The sequence below is a fragment of the Melospiza melodia genome, chromosome 3 (genome assembly GCF_035770615.1).
Source record: "Melospiza melodia melodia isolate bMelMel2 chromosome 3, bMelMel2.pri, whole genome shotgun sequence".
In the NCBI taxonomy this organism is placed as follows: Eukaryota; Metazoa; Chordata; class Aves; order Passeriformes; family Passerellidae; genus Melospiza; species Melospiza melodia.
The window spans coordinates 32418152-32443510 of NC_086196.1; the positions used below are offsets into that span (position 1 = coordinate 32418152).

Here is a 25359-nt window from a genome sequence, read left to right on the forward strand (position 1 = left end):
AAACAGAAGGGAAATTGCTTTCCTTTCATCTGGCCTCCCTCCCTCTCTTCTGCCACATCTGTTTCTCCCTCTGTGCGCTGGGAGGAAGCGCTGCTGGGCATCTAGCATGGCCCCAGCCAGAGAGGTGGGCTGAAGCTGGCCACGAGGAACAGGCAGAAGGGAATGTGTCTCACATCCGTTTTTCCTCTTCTTATCATATTATCATGTGACCTCTAAACTAATTGTGTTTAGAAATTAACCTAGGCTTTCTATTGCTAAATTATCCTGGTTAGGAAACATGCAGGTGCAAATCACAGTCATGTGGCTGTGATACACGAGAAACAAAAAGTGCTTTACAAAGGTGCAAGCATGTACCATAAACAGCAGCTCACTGTGCTACTTGACTCATTTCATTTGCAGTGAAAATGAAAATGTATGAACTTCATTATGGTTTTCCTATAAGTTTTGTTTTAGCTGAGGTGCCTCAAGTGAACTCAGACAGTTACTGAATTGCTGAAGGTTTTTTCCTTATGCAGTAAGGAAATTTTTTCATTTCATGTAAACCATAATTTCAACAAGTGTTGTAATTGTATTGTCGGGTACTGTTGCATTGTACATCTTTGTGTTGAGTGAGGTGAAAGCTCAGTGCTTTCATGGTGTGCTTTTTAAAATTAGACTTTAGATCTATTTCACAGCAAGTGTGAATTGAATTTAGCTTCAACTCAATCTACATTGTTAAAAAAATTTACCTGTTTTACCTTAGAAATTAATATGTACTTATGACTGAAACACACCAAAGTGCTGACAAGTAGAAGCTGAGTTGTATTATTAACAGCCGCTTGCTTACATCTTGTATCCACACACAGGTATTTCATATCTCTTTCTATTCTATTCAAATTTAGGTATAACCATGAATAATGTTTAGCCAAGTTTTATGGTTATGGTAAGATCACAAGAGTGGTTGTCTGGACCAGATTTAGGATCTGTCTTCCTAACACATGCCTAACATATGTTGAAGCCATTAAAAAAGGGCAGATGTGTAAGAAAGTGTTTCCTCAAAACTAAGTTCTAATACTGCTGCACTTCAAGATTTGTGGACTTTGTGAAGTAGGGTGACATCCTTGATAATCATGAGTCTTTATTATTTTCCTGTGTCCTCTTGAATCCATTGAAAATTGTAATATCTGTACTATCTTCTGGCAAGAGACTTTATGGCTTAAATATGTTTTTTGTAAAAAATCTTACTAGCCATGCCTACCAATACAATTTCATTTACTGAATATTATCTTAGTAAAAAGTTTTTCTGTTACACTTGGTAGAAATAAATTCCCAGATTTGAGTAGATCTAAGGTATTCTGCAATGAAGGAGAGGAAAAAAATATAGTATCTTTTCTCACCACTGATTGTGGGATAGACACAAGTAAAGCATGAGTAGAAACTGTTAAAACTTAGACATGTAGGACCTTCACAACCTGTTCTTTCTGTTGTGTTGCTGAATGGTCATGTAACCACTGTAAGGCTGAGAAAGCTTTCTGCAACAATAGAGACACTCAATTCAGCATGTTGAGTTCCAACGAAGTTGGTTGGGGTTTCAAAACTTGGCTCGCTATGTTCAAGGAGCAGCTTTTCAAATAAAGATTAGTGTTTAGTCTAACAGTTAATTCTTTATATTTCTAAGATCATGAAGGAATTGCCTGCATGATAACCCTGTAGTTAGACCTTGTATTGATTTGCTTGTATCAATGCTCAGTAAGTGCTTTTTCATTTTGGAAATGGTCTCAAATGATTTTTAACTGCTTTTTGCAATCATCTAATTGTAAGTTCATTTCTGGTCTAAAGTTGTTTGTTTTAACTTCACAGCATGACACTTTTAATCTGACATAAAAGAAAGCACTTTACAAAATAAGCTTTGTTATGTGTCATTATAGCTATATATGTGGAAGCCCATTTGCTACTTGATGGGAAACCAAGGAACAGGTTGTACTGGTCAGAAATTGTTTAAAAAGGCTGTTAAATATTGAATGCCTACAAAACTCCCATATTATACAATTACTGATGTGAAATAAGGCTGGTCATAAAATCAAAATAGAATATTTGCATTCTAAAAAATGTGATTCTCAACTAAAAGGGCAGAAGATAGCCGTATGAGCAGTTTTGCATATTTTAATTTAATGAGATATAACAATTTGTTGTTCGATGCTATAATAAACAGAATGAGGGCAGCCCTGCTGAGAAGGGTATGCTTGGGTATGCTGGTGGGTGAGGGGCTGGACATGACCCAGCAATGTGCACTCAGCCCAGAAGTCCAGTTGTACCCTGGGCTGCATCCAAAGCAGCGTGGCCAGCAGGGCCAGAGTCCCTCTGCTCTGCTGAGAGCCCACCTGCAGTGCTGCATCCAGCTCTGGGGTCCCAGCACAGGAAGGACATGGACCTGCTGGAATGAGTCCAGAGGAGGCCACCAAGATGATGAGAGGGATGGAACCTGTCCTATGAGGAAAGGCTGAGAGAATGGGGGCTCAGCCTGGAGAAGAGATATCTTTGGTGTGAACTTATTGCGGCCTTCTGGTACCTGAAGGGCCCTGCAAGAAAGATGGAGAGAAATCTTTTACAAGGACATGTAGTGCCAGAACTAGAGGGAATGGCTTCATCTGAAAGAACATAGGTTTAGATCAGATATTAAGAAGAAATTCTTTATTGTAACAGTGGTGGGGCATTGGTACACATTGCCCAGAGTAACTATGGTTGCTCCTTCCCTGGAAATGTTCAAGGCCAGTTTGGATGGGGCTTTGAACTACCTGGTCTAATGAAAGGTGTCCCTGTCCATGGCAGGAACTAGATGATCTTTAAGGCCCCTTCCAACCCAAACAATTCTGTGATTTTATTATTATATGTTAATGCTCATAGTGCATATTGAACATAGAGTGGGTAAATAGTTGTGGAAATGAGTAAATAAGCACAGGGTCTGGGGCTCTGTAGCCTGTACAGAGGAACTGAGCAAGCTCGCAAGTTCCAACATACAGCCAGGCCAGCAAGATGCAATCCAGATCTTTTAGGCCTGACCAAAAATTACTCAGTTGTATCAAATTAGAAATTGGTTTTTCAGGGTAAAGCAAAGTTCAGTGAACAGAATGCAACTACTTTATTGAAGTCTTAAATTGATTTTGAAAATACTGAAAGTTGCATTTGCAAATCAATGACTTGGTCAAATTTGCAGTTTGATGTAAGTTATGATTTGTTTTGCGTTTACATAGCTGTAGTACAAAAGTTGCATTGTCTGTCTGGCTTTCTGTCATGAGAGACAGGACAGGTTTGCCTACCACAAATAGTAAGTCAATCCCTGTGGTTAAGCAGGCCTTGTACATTTGCCAGGTTGTCCAATACTGATTGCTCCCTGTCCTGCAGGTTGTGTCCTTCTCACTTCTGTTTTGTGAGGTTTTAACTCTTACTTGCTCATAGTGATACAAGCTGTGGCACTATAAAGACACTATTATTTTCCCTTCTTCTTCCTGAGATGTGAAAATGCACTCATCAGCTGAGGTTGGTGAGTCCTATTTATACTCATTCTCCAGTGCTTATATTCTGTCTTGCCAATCTCCCTGTGTGATGTTGTTTCTTCACTCCTACACATACATTCACACAAGATACACACAAAGAGGTGCATGATGTGGGTGAAAAAAACAAACAATTTGAAGGAAAGGTGCATTCCTCGAAATGACATTTTGAATAACAACTAGGTGCTGTCTTTTTCCCTCATAGAAATTCACAGTGCCTGTGATTAGATTGCTAACATTGTTTCCATTCTCTATGGGAAGGAAAGAAAGAAAATTTAACAGTCTAAACCAAAACTTAGTATTCAATACTTACCATATCAAAGTTAAAAGTTACAGAAGTCTTCATCCTCCTGCAGCCAATATTAGGTTTGATGACCAAGGCAGTAAGCCCAACCAGGTTCAGACGACTGTCATTAATGTCAGTAGAATCATGAGTATCTTACATGTATGTCCATTCTTGGGTCTGACAGTGGCTGTCAAAAATAATCTCTCAGTAATGCAGCTAGATTGCTAAGAGACCATTTATTATCTTCACACTAGTGAAGATAAAGAAAGATTTTTTTTAAAATCTAGGAAAGAAAATAAGGTGTTCAGTTCACTTTCCCTGCAAAGAGGTATCAAGGGGGTGGATCTATCAAAGGACAGGCTCTTAAATCAGAGGAATGATATTTAAGAAAGCCATCAGAAGTGGGATGCCTTTTTGTGGCCTCAAGAATGAAGAATCTAGTCATCTTGAAGTAAAGAGGATAAAAATACTAGTGACTGTGCAATTGGGAAGTTTAAAAATTGTGTTGGATGTTTCCATATGTCTTAGGCAATCCTCCTTGAAATTAAAATGTCTCAATATATTTGGGGTTGTCAGTTGGCTTTTTTAAAATTAATAACTACATTTAGAAAATAGGCCTACATTATATAAACACATATTGCTGAATTTTCTTCTGTGTCTCATCTATAGTAATTTTAGGTGGCATTTGACTTTAACTGAGAAGTGGAATTTATTTTTTTTTTCCTCCTTTTGTGTTTGATACAAACATATGTAAGCCTCAATTTAAATCCCACCAGCATATATGGTCTGTGGAAAGAAATGAAATTTAATTTTTAAACCAGTTTTTATTAGGCTATAAGGAATTTTGAAACATAGAATCGTAATTTTTTTTCAAATAGGCTACGTTTTACTATTTCACAAGTATGCAGCCGACTGTCTTGCTCTATAAGCTATCACACTGCAAAAGTTGGGCTCCCTTCCACCTTCCTGACAGGATGTTTTGTATAAAATAAATTGCAACTAGAAATTCTGGAGATGGATCAAGTCAAATGTGATTGCCTTGTGATTAAGTTATGTTACTGATGGCGGGAAAAAGCAGAAGTGTTTGTTACATAATTTATTTAGGGATATGACAGAACTGCTTCTTTTCCTGAAACATGAGCAAAGTCAGGGAGTTCTGTGGTTCATAAGCAAAAAATCTCGAGGTTAATTTGTAGCTGTTCTAAAATACTGAACATTTTAAATTCCACTAAAAGTCTAATCCTTATAAAATATACATTTATGTATGAAATGAGGATGTATGTGGGGCTGAAGGCCTTATTTGGAGTGCTATTGGCCACAGTGATCCTAACTATACTATGCTGAGAAAGTTCAGGAAAAGTCTTCACTAAACCTGTTTGTATTAAAGGACTTGAAGAATAACTCATGAGAAGATTTCATTTTATTTCAGCTGTAGCAAGTAGAAGACCAGGATTAGCTAGATGGGACAGGTACCAACACTTCTCTTGATTCCAGTAAGAGATAAAAAAGGAAAAAAAAAAGTCCTAGAGTTCAGAAGACCCTGATGAGAGACTTTGAAATGGAGATGAGGTCACTAAAATTTGCTCCATGTTGCTGGATTTGGAACTTTAATGAACTTTAATGATCACTTTTCATAAAAAGTGTGTCAGCAGAGAACCAGTCTCCAGTGAATTGTGACTTTGTAGCAGGATGAGAACTGCCCAGGTAACTGTGCAGCCGTTCTCATTATAATACTCTGTTTCTTGTCTTCCACTGATGCCAGTGGGAGAAATGTCTGGTTAAGATCTTCTTTCAGCTTCCATCTAGGATGTTTTTGTGAGCACTTTGCCTCTGTGTGTTGTATCTAGACTGTCCATTAGCTTAAGTGTTCAAGGGCTGTCTTACCTTCAGCTTAATTGCCAAACCATCACTCTGCTCTAGGTGGAAAAAGTAAGTACCTTTTTGGCTATCAGGTGACACATCATATTGTGCAGAAGTATTTACATAGATTCCTCCTGTGTTATTGAAATTGTATTTATTTTCTACATTGAAGCCAAGTGCTCTGTCTTCCATTCACATGTTACTATTCCTTTACTGTCAGTACCTCTAGAACTGTATTAGGTCCCAAGTATATTGGGAGGGAGTATCTTTGATGTCAGTTGAATGACTGGCAGAGGAGGATATGCAGAACATAGCTGGGTTTTGCTTTCACCCTCGCTATGATCTCAGTCCTCCTTACCCTGATGGGGAAGTTGTGTGATCTTTGGATAAGACTACCAAGGTGAAAACGGGCCACACTTTTTATAACCCTGCCTGTAGTTTGTGGGAGGTTGCTACAAGCTGCCATCTTTCATAGTGAGTTCTAGCAAGAAATATGTGATCACATGCAATCCTGGTTAACCTGGCTTCTTACAGATAGATATTGATAGAAACAAAGATAAGCAAAACAGTAATGGCTCGTTGACCATAGAACCCTATGTGCTTCTAGATTAAAAAGTACTGACAGAAGAAGTTGCAGACCCCTCAGAATCATTGCTGCCACCACCCCTGCTTGGGTTCCCTGTGCACTGGTGATCTGTGCTGTGTAGACTGATCCATTGCAGAGCAGGTTTTATGTGAGTACTCCTTTTATAAAGGCAAAAACAGCACAGTGAGGTTAAGTGCTTCTCCATCATTAGCTGACTAACCTGGGTAATTTTGTTTTAAGTAAATCAAGGAATTCTCACAAAACCTGGAACAGCTAATGGTATTGGTCACATAGCCACGCTAGCTTCTGTGGTGTGACTGGATCTAGTGAAGAATAATACACAAGAGAAATACACAGGCTCAGTTTTGCAAAGTGCTGAGCAGCTTTGATACCTTGTGAACGTGTGCACACATGGAGATGCTTCCTACTGCCAGTAGACAATGCTGGAGTGGCAAGGAGCTGAAGTTTCTGATGCATGAGGAAAGGACTAGCAGAGTGGGAAGAGGAGGCATTGACCAGAAAAGCTGATTATAATGTCTTTCTCAAACAGAGGATACTGCTCCCTTGGTGTAATGAAAGAGTTTTTACTAAGTTTAAAGTAATAAGTTCTGCCTCTGTGCAGATTGATCCATTGGTACATGTGGATCAAACATTAAATTATGTAACCATAAACCATTAACCTATGTCAGATGGGTCAGCCTTCCTGCTAAGTGTACCAGTCTCAGGGTAGTGAAATGGTGTCTCTCTACCTACCCTGGACTCAGATGGAGAAAACAAGGAAGCCCTGCCTGGTTGTAGCCGAGTGCTTTTCAGAAACTGCAGCAAGAACAGTTGGAAGGGCAAAGCTCTGAGAGGTGCATGGACTCTGTATCTCCCTTCTGCCACCCTCCCAGTTGTATTGCCTCATGTGGCTGCTGCTCTGCAGGGTAAAGTCCTGTGCTTCTTATTGGTTGGCCAACTTCCAAGGTCCTGTAGCATTTATCATACTTGTATTTCACAGGAAGGTTATCTTCATATTTGTGTGCTTTCCTATCCTCTTCTGATCTGCAAAGCTATAATTCAGAAATTAGTTTATTGACAAATAAATGATTGTTAGTTAATGCTGGTCAGAAAATATTAAGAGACATGAAAGAAAATTTAAAAACTGATGCAAGATTTTCTGCTGTGGAGGGCATTGTATGAGCCATCTGTGGATTTTTTAGGTAATCACTGTTTAGTTGGTACTGTTGGTACTGCAGTGGATAACTCTGTTGTGGGACTTTTCATTGAGCAAAGATGAGCAACAACATTAAAACTGTTTTGTTTAAAGCTGAAGGCTTCCTTGCTGATATGGGAAGCAGCGAGCCTGTGATCCCAGTGAGTCCATACAAAGGTCACCACTGCTGGAACTAGTCAGCATGCTTGTCAGGCTGACAGAGGCTGCTGCTTGAGGGGATTGTGGTTGCATTATTAGTTATAGTATGGTTATGCAGTTTTCTGGGTGGAAATAAAACACAGTAAGAAGTGATGATGAGTACCATGCAGTATTGCTGTTGTTGCATGTAAGGTACTGTAAAGGAAAGAAAAAATAATCCTCTGTCAAGCAAAGGGACCTTCCTTGAAATGTTTATTTTGCTGCACATTGATGCAATTAATTATTTCTGTGATTTGTTTTCTTGATTTTGCTCTCTATTTTAAAATTTATGGCCAAATAACATTTTAGTACACTTGGCTCCAAGGTCAGACAATCTATGTAGAGAAGTAATGCGCTGGAAATTTGCTTATGTGGAGAAGTTTCTAACCATGACATTAGTCATACATTTTGTTCGTTGTTTCTGGAAAGTATTTCATTCAAAAAAACACATGACTAAAACCAGCAGATTCCAAAGGAACAGTAGTATTTTCTTCTTATAAACTTCTTACTGAGCACACTGATGCTACATCAGTTAAATTGATTGACAAAATTTTGGGGAGACAGAAGGCTTCAACAGACGCAGAATTAAGCCCTGTATTTCTTAGGTTATATAGATATCAGTTAAAATTCTATCTACCATAGGTAATTTCCTTGCCCTGTAAGGGGGGGAAAAGAGGCACAAAAATACATCCTAACACTCCATTGGCAGTCGGAAAAAAGAAGCTTTATGATAATCTGGAATATGAGCAAATTCTGCTGCAATCACACTCAAATGGCCCTGAGCATTACTGTGGGCCACCAGCTGCAGTGGCAGATTACAGCTGAAAGTTGCATTTAAAATTCCAAACTGTGCTGCTTCTTGGTTCAAAAAGCCAAACAGACCAAAGAGTAGTGAATGCAATTTCTCATGGGGCTAAATCTTTCAAATGCAATTAGTTTGTTTTGTAAATCTCCAGCATAAAATTAGGCAAAAAGCTTGAATAGAAATGAATAACTCTTTTAAAATATACTGTTATGATTAATTGCTTTTCATCTTTTATAAATGGTTAATAACTGACAGCTAACTATTGTCTAACAATTTGCAATATAACAAATAAAAATACATGTTGCTTTTTCCCAGAAAATTGATTTTTGCGTAATAAAAATAACTACGCAGGTAATTTTTCTGGTAGTGGTAAAATCTCGGAAAAAAATCTGATGTCCAGCAACAGTATTGTTAATTTTAATAATTTTTTATATTAATTTAAAATAATTTCATTAATAATACACTGTTTGGTACTGCAATGCTTGAAAGCTGTCTAAAAGGATGCTTCAGTTGGAATAGTCAATTAGAAACAAGCTAATAGTGTTTAAGGATTTTTGCTAAACATGCAAGTAAAACCATGAAAGTGAAACATTAACTGGGGCATGAATCAAGCAGTACTGAAAATGTCAAGTGAAACCCTTAGCAGCAGTGAGCAGGCATAGTGCTGATTTATACCAACCAAGGACCTGGCCTGCCAAGTGTCGTGGCTGTGACAGTCCACTGGCAGCCCCTGGAGTCCAGAGCTGCTGCGAGATGGATGAGAGGATCAGCCCGCCCATTTAAAAGCAGACCTTCTATAAATAATATCAGAAAGATTGGTTCAGATGGCAGGCCAACAAATTGCCAACTCCATCTAGAATCCTCTTTCGAAGTACATACATAGCAAGGGAAGGAGCCTGGGTAAAATGCTGTTTGTGCAGCCCTGGGCATTAAAAATCAGACTGGTAGTCTGCTCTCTTGGCTCTTGCAGGAGATTTCCAACACGATTTCTTTAAAAAGAGTGAGCCTGGACAGAAATTAAGATCACTTTTAAATTGCATTTACATTAGTTTTTCCAAGCAATGTGTCTGCTGCCATCCCATATTCTTTTTGGGTTTAAAAGGGAAAATAAAGGCCAAAAGGAAAAAGTAAACAAACATAAATATGTAATGGGTGAATTGAAAAGTGTAATTTCCCTGATGGTCCTGTATGCAGATGTTCAACTTAAGAAGAGAAAGTGTAATGGATTTCTCATACTTCTATAAGAATGCAGGTTAAACATTATTGCTCATTAGTGGAAAATATGTTTGGTATCCACCACCATATCTAGATATGAGATATTCAGTCTTTTAAGCTGTTAAAATGATTTAAAGATTATCTCAGTAACACCATTGCTACAGCAAAAGGAGGACTGGGTTCTCAAGGGAGCTCTGTTTGCTTTACTCTAGATATATTTGAATAAGCAAAGGCTAGAGCATTATGTTTTTATTGATTTTTAGAGGGTAAATTACAGGTCATCGCTATCAGATAATATTAAAAGCTGGCCTGTATTCCCAGTGAACAATATCCAAATACCTTATTCCACATTATAGAAGTACTATTTCTCTCATTCATTATTGCATGCTCCTGTCTCAGTGTACTGAGATTTGTGTGTACTCTGGCACGGTGCCTCTGTCTATTCACTACACAAATTGCACCACTCTTTACACACCAAACAGTAGAAGGAGCTGCTTGGTTTTCTGAAGTGCTGTAAGGCCTGCCCTGGAAAGTAAAAAGCATTGGAAGGTCTAAATGTTTAAATTTATGAATTTTGCTTTTCCATTTCCTTACTTCTGCAGGTAAAATCAGAACTACAGCAGTCAGATTTCATTGTAGTAAAAGAGGAAATGGAAATTCTGTTGTTCCCACAGCTTTACTGGACTCAGGAGCCAAATCCTGTCCTCTGGCATACATGTTATTCTAGCTACTACTGCATTACTCTCTGAAACTGTTCTTAGTTCATACTTCTGTTTTCATTTGTGCTGGGCTGCCTTGGAGTTAGGATTCAAAACCTCTGCCAGGAGAAATCCACAGAAGTAACTGTTCCACGAATGCAGAATTTGGCTCAATGTACTTCCCAGCTTTGCTACCTACAGACACAGCCCAACTCTGTGACTTCTCTGGGTGCCTTGGACTCCAGTGCCCTGCATGCCAGGGTGTCTGGGGCTGCACCTGGCCCTTGGGACTGCCTTGCCCATGCCACCACCCTGGCATGGTTCTGGGCCTGGGCTGCAGAAGCTCCTGGGCACTGGTTAGGAGTTAACACCAACCCAAGTCCTTTGCCAGCAGGCAGTTTGGATACAGCCACAGCATTTCAGAGGCCTGCAGAGCTGGATGGGATGGACCTGAGTTGCTCTGTGCTAACTGGCCTTAGAGCGAACAAGTGCTGGCATTTTAGAGCTCACATGTGTAAACATAGGTAGGTGTCTCTGCATGAAACACCAGGTTTCAGAGAAGCTTTTCATGGTACTGTGAAAACAGGTGTTTGTCTAATGTCAACAGAGAACCCAAGCTGAATTTTCCTTCTCTGTTTGAAAGTGATCCACAAGCAAATCCATGTTGCAGCCAAATAGAAAGTGTAACATGCTAAAGATGAAATACGATTCTCTGTTAGTGTATATGAACAGCTACCCCTTCAATTTAGAAACTCATTTGCTTCCACCTATTGTCTTGCTAGACAAGTCCTACCATAACTTAATCCCTGTGAGTTTACAGTGGAGCCACTCACAATGTAGAAATTGTAGCATATGGATAAAACATGTATTACTGAAATAGAATAGCCACACTTGAGAGTGGGAAAGTGTTTGTTACACAACCAAAATGTGGTAGTTGTCTACTTCTTCCTAAGCTGATATTTTAAATGTACTTTTCCCCTTTGTACTGTCTGATTTGTGACGCTTAATGCTAGGTAATTGAAGACTTTGTTTGTTAATGGAGAGTGGTATTCCTGGAAAAAGAATGTTCTAACCTCAATTCCAGAAACCATTAAAAAATGCATTTCTGAAAAAAATTTACAAAATTGGTCTGCACAGCCTCCATTAAAGATGCCATATGATTAAGAAAGAAAAAATGAGTTATTTTGTTATAATGTTTTCCTTAAAACATTTCTCTAGAAACTAGAATATGGACTAATAATCAGATTCTCAATTTTGACATTTCTATACTGACCAGGAATAATCAGGAAGCTGTACTTGGTCCTCTTTCAAAAAGGGGTGAAAATAGAGTTCATCTGTGGAAAGGTTCACTTTTGGAAAGGAAAAAACAATCCCCAAAATCTACCTCTTTTCCTCTCCAGCAAGGTTGTGTGCCACCAGACCTATAACCTTTTAGCAGAAATGGTATGCATGCAGTGCTAGCTAAATCTGCCCTGGGAAGAGCAGAGTAACTTTTGTCCTAGAAGCTCAAGCTCATGGAGCAGAGGAAATAGATGCTTGGAGGAAGCACTGTGTTTCCAAAAGAATATAATGCTCTAAATGTGAAGTAGGAGCCCAGGCTGTGCTTCAGAAAATGCCTGGGAAGCTGCAGAGCTGCATCTTGGGAAGCTCTGAGAGCAGGAGCTAGCTAATTTTGAAAAAAAAAAAAAAACAAAAAAAAAGGTATAAAGCCAGGAGGCAGAAGGAGGAACTGGTTAACATGATTAAGCAACTGTTAGGATAGCATGGGATTACTTCTATTGCATCATGTGAAATAAGAACAAGAGAGAACATTTTGTATATATTTCAGGGAAAGCTTCCTGTCAGTGACAGATGCTGGGCTGCAGAGTCTTCATTTTGCAATGTTGTGACCAAGATTTTGAGATTAAGGCAGACAAGCAAAGAGGCAAGACAAACAACAGGTCCTTGGTCGAGTGAGGGGTTGTCCTTTAGATGACATTGGTCTGTTATTGTTTGTGAAATTATTGTAGGCAAAGTGGAAAATAAGATAACTTGAAAAGTATCATAGCAAGGCGAACTGATGCCTTGTTCAGCAGCTGATTACTGGTGGTTTAATAATGTTTTATGCCAAATCATTTTGCCATTCCTAAAACTTGAGTGGTCCTGTTTCCATAAGTGTTGAGAAGCTGGAGAACTGACAGAAGAGATTGAGATTTAGAGGAATTTGAGGTATATGGTTGTATATGCTATGTAAGTTAGCATGATGTCCCTGCCCATGGCAAAAGGCTTAGAACTAGATGATCTTTTAAGGTCTCTTCCAGCCCTAACCGTTCTGTAATTCTATGGAGCATGAGGTTGGATATTTGTCTTAAAAATTAACTGGGTGCAGGCTGTCCTTGAGCCCTAAATAGCTAGAAATGCTCTGTACCAATGACCAATTTGGCACTGCCACTTGTACAATAGTCAGTACTTTTAGACTTGCATTCTGATGTTAGCATATACAGCCGAACTTTTGTCAGGTTCTTGACCCTGCCTGAATTGTTGTCCTAAATTGGTGGAGGGAAAATTTACTTCTTACTAGGTATTCCCTCTGGATCCCAATCCCCAAATCTCAGAATAAACCATTAACTTTATCTTTTCTGCTGATGGCTTAATCCCTTTGAATATCTGCCAGTCTCAGGTGAATTTGATCTGGGCACTTGCTAAGTTTCCTGTGAGTTATAATCCTCAGGCATGGATAATTCGTTTCCCTCACCAGAGAGATTGTATCCTCTTGCTAAGAGGCAAATTGTCTTACCTTATGGTCTGTTACTGTGTTATTCTGTTTTACATCCTAGCAATAATTTTTAAATGAGATTTTATTCAATCTTTCATTTTACTACAAAGCAAAAGGATTGAACAAAAACGTATTAAGACAGCCATGTTTTCTGTATCACTTACTGTGGCTGAGTACAGTCAGCAAATGTACATTTTTTTTCTGTCTTAAAAATCCATTACCATCTCGTGTAGCCTAATGCAGTCAAAAAGGTTTTCCTTTCTTTCTCTCTCACATCCTCTTTTGCTTTTCACATACACCTCATTAATACAATGTGAGAGGTTTTCCAGCACAAAATGATGAGTTTTCTCTTGCAGTTCTACAAACTGTAAGCTGTGATGAGGTGAGTTATAGGGATTGAACCCCCTTTTAAAGTCAGAGTTTACCTTTCTTGGTTAAAATGAAATATACTGTAGTGTTTTTGTGTTTTGAAGCACAGTTGATCCTCTGATTTAATGACATAAATGTTAATTTATGTTGACCCCCACCTGTGTGCCCAATTCATACATTGTGTGTGTGTTCTCTGCCACAATTGATCTGAAACATTTGGAAGAAGGGACATATGTAATACAGCATGGATCATGGAGACACTGCTTGTAATGCTTGCTTCAGCACAAGTGAATAATAATAACAAGTCCATTCCAAAATAAGGGCATCATTTTACTTTGAAAGATCCATTTTATTCCCTTTGCCTTTTTTTAACCATAATCTTTAAAGAAGGCATTAAATAGGAAAATAGTACAGGATTAGACTTTAAATAAAAACTTTATATGTGTTAAAGTCTGTCCAAGTTTAATCTTCTCCATCAGCAGCAGAATGTGTTTCCATACAGAACTTTTCTGTATGGAAAATGTAAAGGCAAAGCAAACTGAAGTACCAGCTTTTCACCACACAGTTGGGTCTGAATGGAGTGAAAATAAATGCAAAAACTGGTTAGGGTGTGAATATCCACCCTTTATTCTTTTACTCTTGAATTGAGGAAAGACTGAGAACAATACTTCTTTAAAATAAGAGGACAAAGAAAATATATGAAACTACAAATTAGAACTGTTTACGCTGATAGAAATAAAGGCCCAAAAGACCAGCTGGCATGAATAAGCAGTTTTCTACTGATGTTATGGGACAGATTTAGAATTATTGGGATGCTAAAAAGGAAGGTGTGGAATTCTGTATACTATGTAGGTAGAGAGAAAATTTGCAAATGGAAAAAAGAATGTAAAGAGATTAGAACCATCAGTTTTAAGGCATGGTAATGAGCAATCCATTATGAGTAAATTGGTAAAAATTGTGATGATTAGTTCACTTTTTGGCATAGCAGACATATTTTTCTGGATTGATTTCACTGAAATGTTGCTAGAACAGTCTTTGACTCACTGAGTTTGAGGAAGTAGAAATATGGGGGAAGAAAGGGAGAGGGAGTTATTATTTTCCTAGAATGCAGTGTTAGAGCTGTAGGGATTTAATCTCATCAAAGAAGTGTTGTATTAGGTAGGGAAGTGGGGTTTTAAGGAGTTTTATGTTGTTTCAGAAAGAAAATGCTTTTATAACTGTTTGATATTTAACATCGGAAGGATATGGAAGTAAGGTCCAGTGGTTTAAAAACAGTAATTAGTACTCAGTTATTCTTGATTTTTAATGGTGAAACAGACTCAAGAATAATGTTAATTTTGATTATTAGGTGCTTGTTCAGTAAATGAGATTATTTGCTCTATTCATAAAGAATATAGGATGGGAAAAAATTAGTACTGTTCTCTCATATTCTTTCAATTTTTTTCTTGTCCTAGATTATAAAGTCTGTTTTTTCATGTGAAGGATTGATTGTATTAAATTTAGTTCTATGGCATGGTAGTATTTCAGGATTTTTTTCACCCACAGATTTTGTTCTGCCATCCTCTAGCAACAATTTTTAAATTTCTGTGAATTAGATTAAGTGAGCTGTAATCCTACCTTCAGCATTCTTAACTCTTTATTTACAGCTATTCTGATTTCATGTCTGAGGTCATCAAGACTCCCATGACACAGAGAAATTTATTATGACTAAACACATGCCTGAGTTTGTTGCTTATCTTTTCTTTGGAATATTTTTCTTTAGAAATCAAGAGGAACTTTTTTCAAGCTCATATGGTGGAAGGACAATGGCTTTAAACCGAAAGAGGGGGGTGATTCCAAGAAGTTGTGGATGCCCAATCACTGGAAGTGTTCAGTGCCAGGTTGGATGGGGCTCTGAGCAACCTGGTATAGTGAAAGGTGTCCCTTTCAGGGATAGAACTAGATGAATTTTAAGGTTCCTTCCAAACCAAATCATTCTGTGATTCAGTGTTCTTGCAAGTGGGTATATTTGGGCTTTTAGAGAGCAATAAAAGTTGAGGAAGATCTTGTCCTTAAGATCCCAAACAGTGGTTTTATGGGTTCAACGCCAGAGCATTTAAAGAGAGGCCTAAACTTCTATGTACTAGTACTCTCCAAATATCAAGTCAGCTTCATGTTTACAAACTTTTCTGTGGTAGAGCAGTGAACATTTATACAGCTACATCTCACAATATCAGTTTTAAAACTGGTAACAAATTCCAGCTCAGCTCTTCCATTTAAAGTGGAAGTTAGGTGGCAAACAAAAGGGAGGGAAGAAGGAACAAAACTAAATACATTATTTAAGGCAAAATCTATGATAGATAAAGGGGATTCAGATAGGAAAGGTCATGATAAGTACTTAATGGAAGGGGGTGTTTTTAAATGCATTTCAAATTGATTTAAGGGTGTCTTGTTATTTTTCCCAAAGCTGTTAGCAAATTTGGTCAGATTCTATAGACTTGATCCATGAAAGGAAAGACAGCAACAATCCTACTCATATGTTCAAAACCACATAACTTCATGGTTTGCATAAGAAGCTTATGAAGTGAGTTCAGTTCCTTCAGGAGGAAGATTCTGGAGGAAAAGGATTAGACCCATCTATTTTGTCTGCCTTTGGATGCAGTTTTGCTAGCAGTTCAAACCTATCTAAGATGCTCATACTGAGAGAGGGGACTCTAACCTTCTTCCATTAGATTCAGAATCTAATTAAGCATGCTTTTAACAGAGATGTTAAAAGCACCTTGGAGATAACCTTTTTTTTTCCTTATAAAGATACAGTATTTAAAATTATTAAATAAAATTAAAATTATTATGGTATTTTATGAACACTGTTGGACATACTCTCGAATTGCAATTATATATAGATTTTTTTTGCAAGATTTAATCTTCCTTTTCCAGTTCAAACAGTATGCAGCTGTGTTTGACAACTCATGCTTCTGCAACTTAAATAATTAAATGAAAATGGGTGTTGATTAAAATTTGAGTTTTCTGTCCATAACTTACGAGTACATTCATAATTGCTTTCTCCAGGGAAAGAGATGTGCTATGTGAGAGACTGTGATAACATGAGTTTGAACGGAGCCTTTTTCTGAGCTCAGGAGGAACAACAATGCAGGTTCAGCTTGTTAAGATTCACTTATTAACACTTGTTTAACAATCTGTCTTAGGCCAAAAAAGATTGCTTTTTTTAGTATACTTGACAGAAGCATGGAAAAGTCACAGCCAAAATAGCATCCCTTTGGAAGCTGTGTAGTAACAAATGAATCCTAAAGACATGACAGTGAAGTTCCCATGACTATGGGAAGGATAAGAAAACAGTAACAAGAAGTGAATATTTATTAAATTAATTGCCTTGGCATGCTGGTGAGTAAACGTTTGGTTTTCATGGCTGACAGGTCCACAAGCAGGGACTTTAGGGTTTTGCCAAAATATTTGGACTGTAGCAATTAAAATCTTTGTGTGTACCATTTTTGTTAGCTGCTGTATTTTTGGGCCTACACCTCCCTCAGTTTGGTGACCTAGCAGGTCTAGATCTTTGTGCCTTCAAGACAGTCCAGCTCTGTCTGTGGTCACTGGTGACCGAGGTTGATGGGGAAGCAGCCTATGTGTCCTCAGTATTATTTCTGGAGGACCACTGAAGGAAAGGCACTGACCTGTCTGTCGTGTTCCAGAGTTCAGCTTTTCCCTGGGAAAACCGGGAAGCCTGATGATCCCTCCCTCTCTTAGGCTCTGAAAACAGCAGGAAGCTTTGCCCTTGGCACCATCCTAGAGGGTAGAGCAACTCTTCTGCTCTCTTTGATCAGCCTGCTGACCCAAGCTGTCCTCCCTGAGAGCTGCTGGTGCCGGGCAGCGCTGTGGATGGTGAAGGGGAGTGAATAATGTTGCCTGGATGTTTGCTGTCACAATCTGCCTCAACCCTTTGGTTCTCCCATTGCCATCTTGCACAGGTGGCAAGATGGATGGATGTTACAAGATGGATGTTACTGTGGCTATGTAAAACCACTTCTGTAACTTGGCCTGTTTTCTCTACTGGTGTGTTGGTGGGAAAAGTCAAGTAAAACTCACAGCTTTTTAAGCCATCTTGTTTCCTTCGGCCACTTTGCTATCTTTCCTGTTGCACTAGACTTCTTATAAATGAGTTCAATTTAAGCTTCATTAAAGGAGTTGGGGAATTTCAGTCAACAGGTCTCTTTTAACAGAAAAATAAACCCAAGATATTTAACAGAACTCCCTGTATGCCAGGACTAGAGTCTTATATAACTTCTTTAATTTTGTTTGTTCTGGAGGCTCTTGCCTGTGGCATCACATCCCTTATGCTTACAGAGGGGTGAATATGTTTAGCAGATCACATCCTCTTTCTTCATTTAGAGGTGGTCAGAAAATTTATATCAGGGCTTCACAGGGGTTTGTGTGAAACTAAACAAACTTTTGCCATGTTTGCCAAGTCTGGAGCTCAGAGGGACCTGCAGGTGTTTCTGTTGTCATTACTGAATCTGGCAAGAGCACCACTTTCCCTGAATAGCTGTAACACCCTTAATTTCCTCTTTAGTAGAAATTACTACTTTATCAGGTTTATTCCATCGTGTGCCAAATTAAAATTTAAAAATCCTTTCCAGCAAACTAGAAACCATGTATTCAGCATGAAGGACAGATTGGTATTGCTTTATAAGACAGTCCTGTATTTACAGAGCAATATATGTAAACCTAAAGAAGTTTATTAGATGTCCCACATCAGGTGGGAACATCCAGCAACAGAAATGTCATCACCCTCGTGTCCTAATGAGATTCTAATTTCACCTTCCTCCCAGTGCCTTATTTGTGTCAATTTCTTAAGTGACCACTTAAGAGACTTTTCATGCAAGTCCTTCTTAATTAACAAGGAAATGTTCAGAGTTGTGACTTTCCTGTTTCTACGTACTGTGTTTAGATATGGGCACGTGCTCATATTTGTGTTCATAGAGTTTGTCAAAACTGTATTAGAAATGATTATTAGAATAACCCAGAAGGTGGATAGAGGCATGTCTGTTACCACAGCCCTCCCTAGGTCCCAGAGCAGAACCTCTGCCACCAAATTTCACAGTGGGTCTCGGTCACCTATTCAAAATACTAAGGGTCTCTTTTATAATGTTCCCCATGTTATCATTGTTTTGTTGCCAAGGAAGATTGTTGGAAGGAAGAACAAAGCCCAGTGTGTTGGGGCCACAAGGGAAGGATTGCAGAACATTGTCTTGGAGTGTAGCTGGTAAAAGGACGTAAAACTGGCTTTTCCTATAAAAGGGATCCCCTGTTGCTTCCTTCAATTAAATCTATTACAAAAAAATCACAATCCATGGGCCAATCATATGGACAATAGAGGGTTTCAAACTGTCCTGCCTCTCTCCAAATCTGAGATACCTACATGCCCTGTAAACAGGCTGTGTCAGGGCCATGAAAATGCTGTACCAGGACCATGATATCTGATTTGTTCCAATACAGTATTTCAAAATTCAGCTCACAATCTTGTAATGTGTAGGGGGTGTAAACTTGGAGAGTAAACCTAGTCCAGTAGAAAGATACAGCAGTGAATTTGAATCCAAACTTGGCTGTGGCTGCAGGCATCTGGTTCATGTCCATAACTGCTAGCAGTAGGATGTAGGATCATAAAGCCTCTTTTGAATAATTCTGTGGAGCTGATAGTTCCCTTTGTGAAAAATTATGGTCATTTCAGGACAACTTGTATGCTTCAGTTTTAGTAATAAAAAACGCTGCTCAGCATGAATGCATTGAGGTACATTCACAGAGTATGAATTGGTTTTCATGTCTTGAAAATTATAGAAGAGAATTCTGGGATAAACAAAATGAATAATTTTTTCATTTTTATTCTGAACAACATTGAGGAGAAGACAGTGGAATTTTTTTATTCACAGGCACAGAAATAAAGTTAGTGTCACAGTATTGATGCAAATACAGTGCTATGGTATATCTGCTCCCTTTTCAGAGCAGAGATTACAAACAGAGCAAGTGTGAATTTTTAAACCTCCTTTTTGAATCTAAAACATTCATATCTGCAATGACTTCTACAGATATTCCAGTAGTTCCAATAATGTTAGACAGTGCACTCAAAGAAGCATTTGCCTGCTGCAGAAGAATTGTATTCATCAAAGAAGCAGGCAAGCAGCAGCTGCAACATGGGAGGAAAGATGTAAACAGGACAGATGTGTGTTAAATTGTCAAGTAGATACAGATGCTCAATACTTGTTTCTATTACATTACCTGTTTCATTTTATCAACAGTCATGAATAGGAGTGATACTATGGTACCCAGCTACCTTGCCAGCCAACCATGGCATTGCAGACACTCCCTCAACTGCTATTTTGGGAGTATGAGAATCAGAATAGAAACAGAGCATCAGGGAATCATACAGGTCCGTGTGCCTGTTCACCAGGGTGGCTGCATTGATAAATCCAAGCACAATCTTCATGCAAGGATGTGCATTCATTTGCATTCACATGTCAGTCAGATGTCTTTCCAGGGGCAGTGCAGAGCTCTCTTAGGAGGTGCTACAGTCTTCACCTCAGACTTTTGATGAGCCTCAAATATCTCAAAAATATTAAAAATAAACAAACAAACCCCACAAATCCATTCTTCTGTAGCTATATAAACTGTATTTATAAAAGTACAGTTTTATAAAAATCTGACATTTTTCATGCTTGAGAAAGTACTTATAAGTGAGTTACCTGCTTATTTTGAAATAATAAACACAATAGTAATTATATGGATTTTTTACATACATCTGTAAATGACAACTGTTCTGCAGAAAGTATACATGGGAGAAAAGCTCTGGCCTTTCTCAGACCATAATGCATGATGTACTACAACTAAAATTACACTGTGAGTAAATACAATCAGTACTGTTGTGTGTTATCTGGAGGCCTCTGTGACTGATTAGTCATATTCTGCATATTAAGCACTGCAGGGTCAAGTGTGAGAGTGGCTGAGCACCATATTTCCCATTGATTTTTTTTTCTGAGTTGCATGGATAGATCATTAGCACTGTGTGAGTAAAGAATTCTGTGACCTATGAGCAATTCTGAAAAACGAGAAATTCTGCAACTGGAAAGCAGTTTTATTTTAAATAATCATTAGGTGTTTTAATTAATTTTTCTAGTGACTAAATAGACCAGTGCAACCAACACATTTTTGAGCATCCTTACTAGAAGCAAAGGAAATCAGTAATCTAAGGGCTTCATTCAAAGGAGTGTGTGGGATTAATTCAGAAAAGCTGTGAGGAGATGCTGCTCATAAATACCTTGGGTGCCCTGAGAGAGAAGAGTCCTTCCGGTAATTTAAAGGATAAACTTAGACCCAGGATTTAGAGATAGTGATATATAAGCAGTGAGTCAGAGAATGTGGAGTATGTAGCTGTTTGGTTTTGGGAATAGTGCCTCTGCCTCTGTTGCATGGTAGCCTGAAATATTTCTCCTTGGAAATGATAATTGTTTTTAATGTATTCTTATATTTACATTCTTATAATACATTCTTATGATGTATTCTTATATTTGGTTTTAACCAAAACTATTCCCCTCGATATTCTTTTTAATATCTTTAGAATATTTATCTATGCTTTCTCCAAAATGTAAAGAAATGCTTTACCAAGATGCAGTCTGATTGTTCTTCAGGGGAAGAGCACAGTTCTTCCTTGTCCGTACTAACAGTGCTGTGGAGGCCCAGAACTGGAAGAGCAGCTACTGTTCCCGAGCAGAATGTTCAGATAAACAGCTAATAGAAGCACTACCTCTGAATATGAAGAGTTTTGTTTGCTTCTCTCTCTCCTCCTTGAATCCCCATATGAATTATGCTTTATCAGTGAAATCACTCCCAGTACACTAGGAAGACTAATAAAAGTCTTTCATAACTGTTATCTAAATGTGCTGGAATACTTTAATAAATTTACATGTATGAAAAATGACAAATTTAGGTAATTGAACAGTACAAAGCTTTGTGCTGAGAGCATACAGTAATTTCTCTTTCACCACATGTGTGTGACTAAGCAGCCTCTTATTACTGGTCGCAGAATGCAAATGCCTGAAGAGGACATGAAATGTATGACCTTTAAATTCAGATGGAGGGAAACAGTTATTTACCTAGTGCAGGAGACTGTGAAATAGCAAATGGCATGACCAATGAGAATTGGACAATAAAATTTGCTTTTCCTGCAACAAATTCTTTGTGAAAGGAGGATTCTGCAGTAGGGTTTATAGTTTATTAGGAAAATGTTTCATGGAAAAGTACCATTTCAAATTAAATGTAATGATGTATGAGAATCCTCACTATGCATATAGTTGTTTGTTGTATATGTTATTCATATTAAGTTTTAGCAAAACAGGGAAATTTAAGCTTCTTGTTTTTACCTGCAGATATTTAAAAATGGACTGCTGGAACTTGAAATCCTTTGATGTTAGAGCTTTAAGATAGAAGACAGAAGAGTGGCAGGGAGGCACTATATGTTTTTTGTTAGTTTTGTGCTTTGTTTAGAAATATATTTGAAACCTGTGCTTTGAGTGTTTTAGTAATTTTTCCTGTGAGAAACTCCTGAATTACAAGCAATGAATAAATAGATTTAGATTTATTAAGCAAAATCAAAAAATGGTGGCACCTAAATTTAGGAATGCTGCTAAAGTGTAAATAAGCCTTGTGCTATATTAGACCCTGAGATTGGCTCAGTTGGTCAGAGCATGTGGCTGATAATGCCAACGTTGCGAGTTTGATTGCCTTAATGGCCATTTATTCAAGAGTTGGATTTGGTGATCCTTATGGGCCCCTTCCAACTCAGACTATTCTGTGATTCTATGATCTTTGCTCAGATGTCACTGGTGATCATTGGCCAGAAAAAAAATTAAATTTGCACACTTACTCTTCTATGCTGAATGAGGGCTTATAACGTTAGCCAGTGGCTTTTGCTCGAGTGTTATAAGAAACACGAGCAGTGAAATATCTTTGATCTAATAGGCTGTACACATCTTTATGGAACATTTTGATTTGGAGCTTGAGGGGGGCAAAAATTACTTTTTACAATCAGGAAGAAGCTAATAACTTAGAATCCAGCTCAAATCAGAAGCTTCTGATACAATCTCAGCTACTGTCTTTGCATGGCAATGAATCCCTTCTCTTGTCTGTTGTGATGCATAGGTGAAAAGCAAGCAGCAGAGCCAGACGATGCAGAGCTGGTGAGCCTTAGCAAAAGGCTGGTGGAGAACGCAGTGCTGAAGGCTGTGCAACAATATTTAGAAGAAACACAAAACAAAAGCAGGCAGAGTGATGGGAGCCCTGCAAAAACTGAGGAAGCAGCGAGCGGCAGCAAGAATGAGAGCGACAATGATAACAGCAAGTGAGCGCTGTGCAAAAAGCCTGGGAGCAACTATCCCACCAAGAATAACTACAAAAACATGTTCCGCTCCCTGCTGAAATTTGCAAAGTGGTGCTGGGTGTCAGGCACTCTGCTTTGTGAGTCTCTTATCAAAAGTTTGTTCTGAACTGAAGGACACTGTCTACTGGTTTAATAAGTGCTTGCACTGTTGAAAATCTGCTGATTGCTGGAAGGGATGGAAGGTGGAAAAAAGACAAGAGTGGTGAAGCAGGCGGCTCCAGTCTTCACTCGCTCTTGATACCAAGAGTCCCTTTCTTGCTTTTTGAGGAGAAACTGAACATTTTGCATTTGTCATTTGGATTGTCGTGGATGACTATGGATGAAGCCTTGCCATAAGTGGAAGCGGTGCCCTGCGCCCGAGGGTTTGGCAGCGCTGCAGGGCTGCTTGCTCCGTGTGAGAGCACGTGCTGTTTCCTAGTCAACAGCAGTCAATACCAAGCTAAAAATTACCACTGCAGATACTCATCGCAGATACTATTACACAGTATGTAATAAGGCAGGAGTTTCCCTTAAATGTGATGCTGTACTGTTCTTTACATTTTGGTAGCATTTGTTGATGTAAATTATATTTTTTGATGAAAACCTTTTTATAAAAAATGAGTATGGGCAAAACACTGAGCACTTACTACTGTCCAAACCGGATATGATCTCTTTATCTCTGAATATTAGTGATTCTAAATCACGTTAGTTGTTATAAAATGTATTATATTGTTGTTTTCCTCTAGGAGAGAGCCATGAAGCAGACTTAGTAAAGGAAGCTTTACGCAGAGAAACGCAGGCCCTGTTACCCAGACTGAATCAGATAAAGGAGCTGTTAACAAGTCCTGAGATCCGCACAAAAATTAGCAAAGAACTCTTTGAAGACAGGCACAACTCTAACAGTAAATGGAAAAGTTGTATTGACTCTGAGTCTCCAAATGCATGACTGTAAATTGCCATTGTGGAATATCTCATCAGGTTGTTTAAAGACAAAATATTGTGGCAAGAAATTTTTCAGGTTGGTTTGTTTGGATTTTTTTAACTGAAAATGTGAATGGGTATAAATGGCTCATGAGGAATCATGCTGAAATACTTGCACAGAAGGGTTATATTTCATAATAATGAATTATAGCCACTTCTCAACATTGCATTGAAACCTGTTTGAGTGTGCAGGTATATGTCATGACTCCAAAGTAGAAAATACTGGTTTCAAATAGATCTGAGCAAACACTGTGCCCTTCCTTTATCACTGTAAATAATTCAGTTTTTTTTTTCTCATATACTCCTTCTGTAACAATGATGTACAAGTATTAAAAAATTGGTGGTTTTAAATACTACAAAATGTATATTTGGGGAAAAAATTCCTCTTTTAATTATCTGCCTTTTGTATATGTACTGGCATTTTGGGTTAGCGTTGTATGTTTTTTATTGTTTTTTTAAACAGCACTTGAATACTTCTATAGATGCTGACATTTAGTTTCTGCTGATGTTTACACTAAAGCAAGAATGTTTTAAATTTCAGTATGAAATTCAGGCTCCACTGATCTCAATGCCATACTCTCATTGGCTTTAATGGAGTCAGGATGCTGCAATTAAGATTTCTCGTGCAAATAATAATATTCCTTGGGATAATATTTGCCTTTTTACTTTTGTAGAACAGTGTTTTTGTCTTTTGTTTTTGATGTTCCTCCATCTCTACCTTCTGCTGCCTGAGATGGGGTGTCACTTTGCTCTCATTGTTCCCTCCACACACCTGCAAGAGTCACTGAAGATTTGGATAATGGACAGCAAAGCAGGAGTAGGTCCAATATTTGCAATTTTTACAAGCATTGTCATAAAAGCTATATAATATGTTGTGATTTGTATCAGAATTGTACTGTTAGAACAGCTGTGTGCATGTTCTTCATTTGTCTCAAGCACTGTTCATTTATCTCACGTCAGAGCTTTTTTTTCCTCATTTGATATATAACAGTATATTCTGAAACGCATCTTTTACATGCTATGTTCACAATAAAATATTTTGCCTTTGCACTCTGTGTACATTTTCACCTGTTTCCAAATGGACTTGAATAAAATTAAGTGCTTGCAAGTAACAGGGTTACAGGAGAGAAATAATGCTCCAGTGAATCACACCATTAAGTTGGCTACAGGGTGTTGTGCCAACATACTACTCTGGAGCTTGGCTGCTGAAATCATGCAGATAAACTAGGCCCAAGTCATTATTGTTTTCAAGGAAAAATCTTTGAAACTCTTGGGATTAATTTATGCTCTGGGCAGGGCAGATTTAGAAATAAATACTGGTTACAACTTCCTAGAGGTCCACTCTTGAAGTGTGAGTTAAAGGAGTAGCCTCAAAATGCTCTAGAATGCTAGATAAAAAAAAAATCTCAATCTGAAATAATCCCTGGAGATCATTGAGAGATAGCTTTTTATAGGCTATCAAGCAATTTAAATCCAAC

The 25359-nt window shown here is 38.2% G+C and overlaps 1 protein-coding gene across 3 annotated transcripts in view; it reads left to right on the forward strand.

The window, feature by feature from the left end:
* The window catches only part of AKAP7 (A-kinase anchoring protein 7), an 80313-nt gene extending 55382 nt beyond the window's left edge, over positions 1 to 24931 (forward strand). The window contains exons 8-9 of one of the 3 annotated variants that reach the window (XR_010027099.1): positions 22684 to 23405; positions 23647 to 23786. Coding sequence is in view for 2 of the 3 variants with exons in the window: in XM_063151188.1 (XP_063007258.1) it covers positions 22684 to 22886 (203 nt within the window). In the remaining variant the exon portion in view is untranslated. Of the gene's footprint in view, positions 1 to 22683 lie in introns of all 3 variants that reach the window. The other 2 variants (XM_063151188.1, XM_063151189.1) reach the window with 2 other exon arrangements.
* Positions 24932 to 25359: the final 428 nt, after the last annotated feature.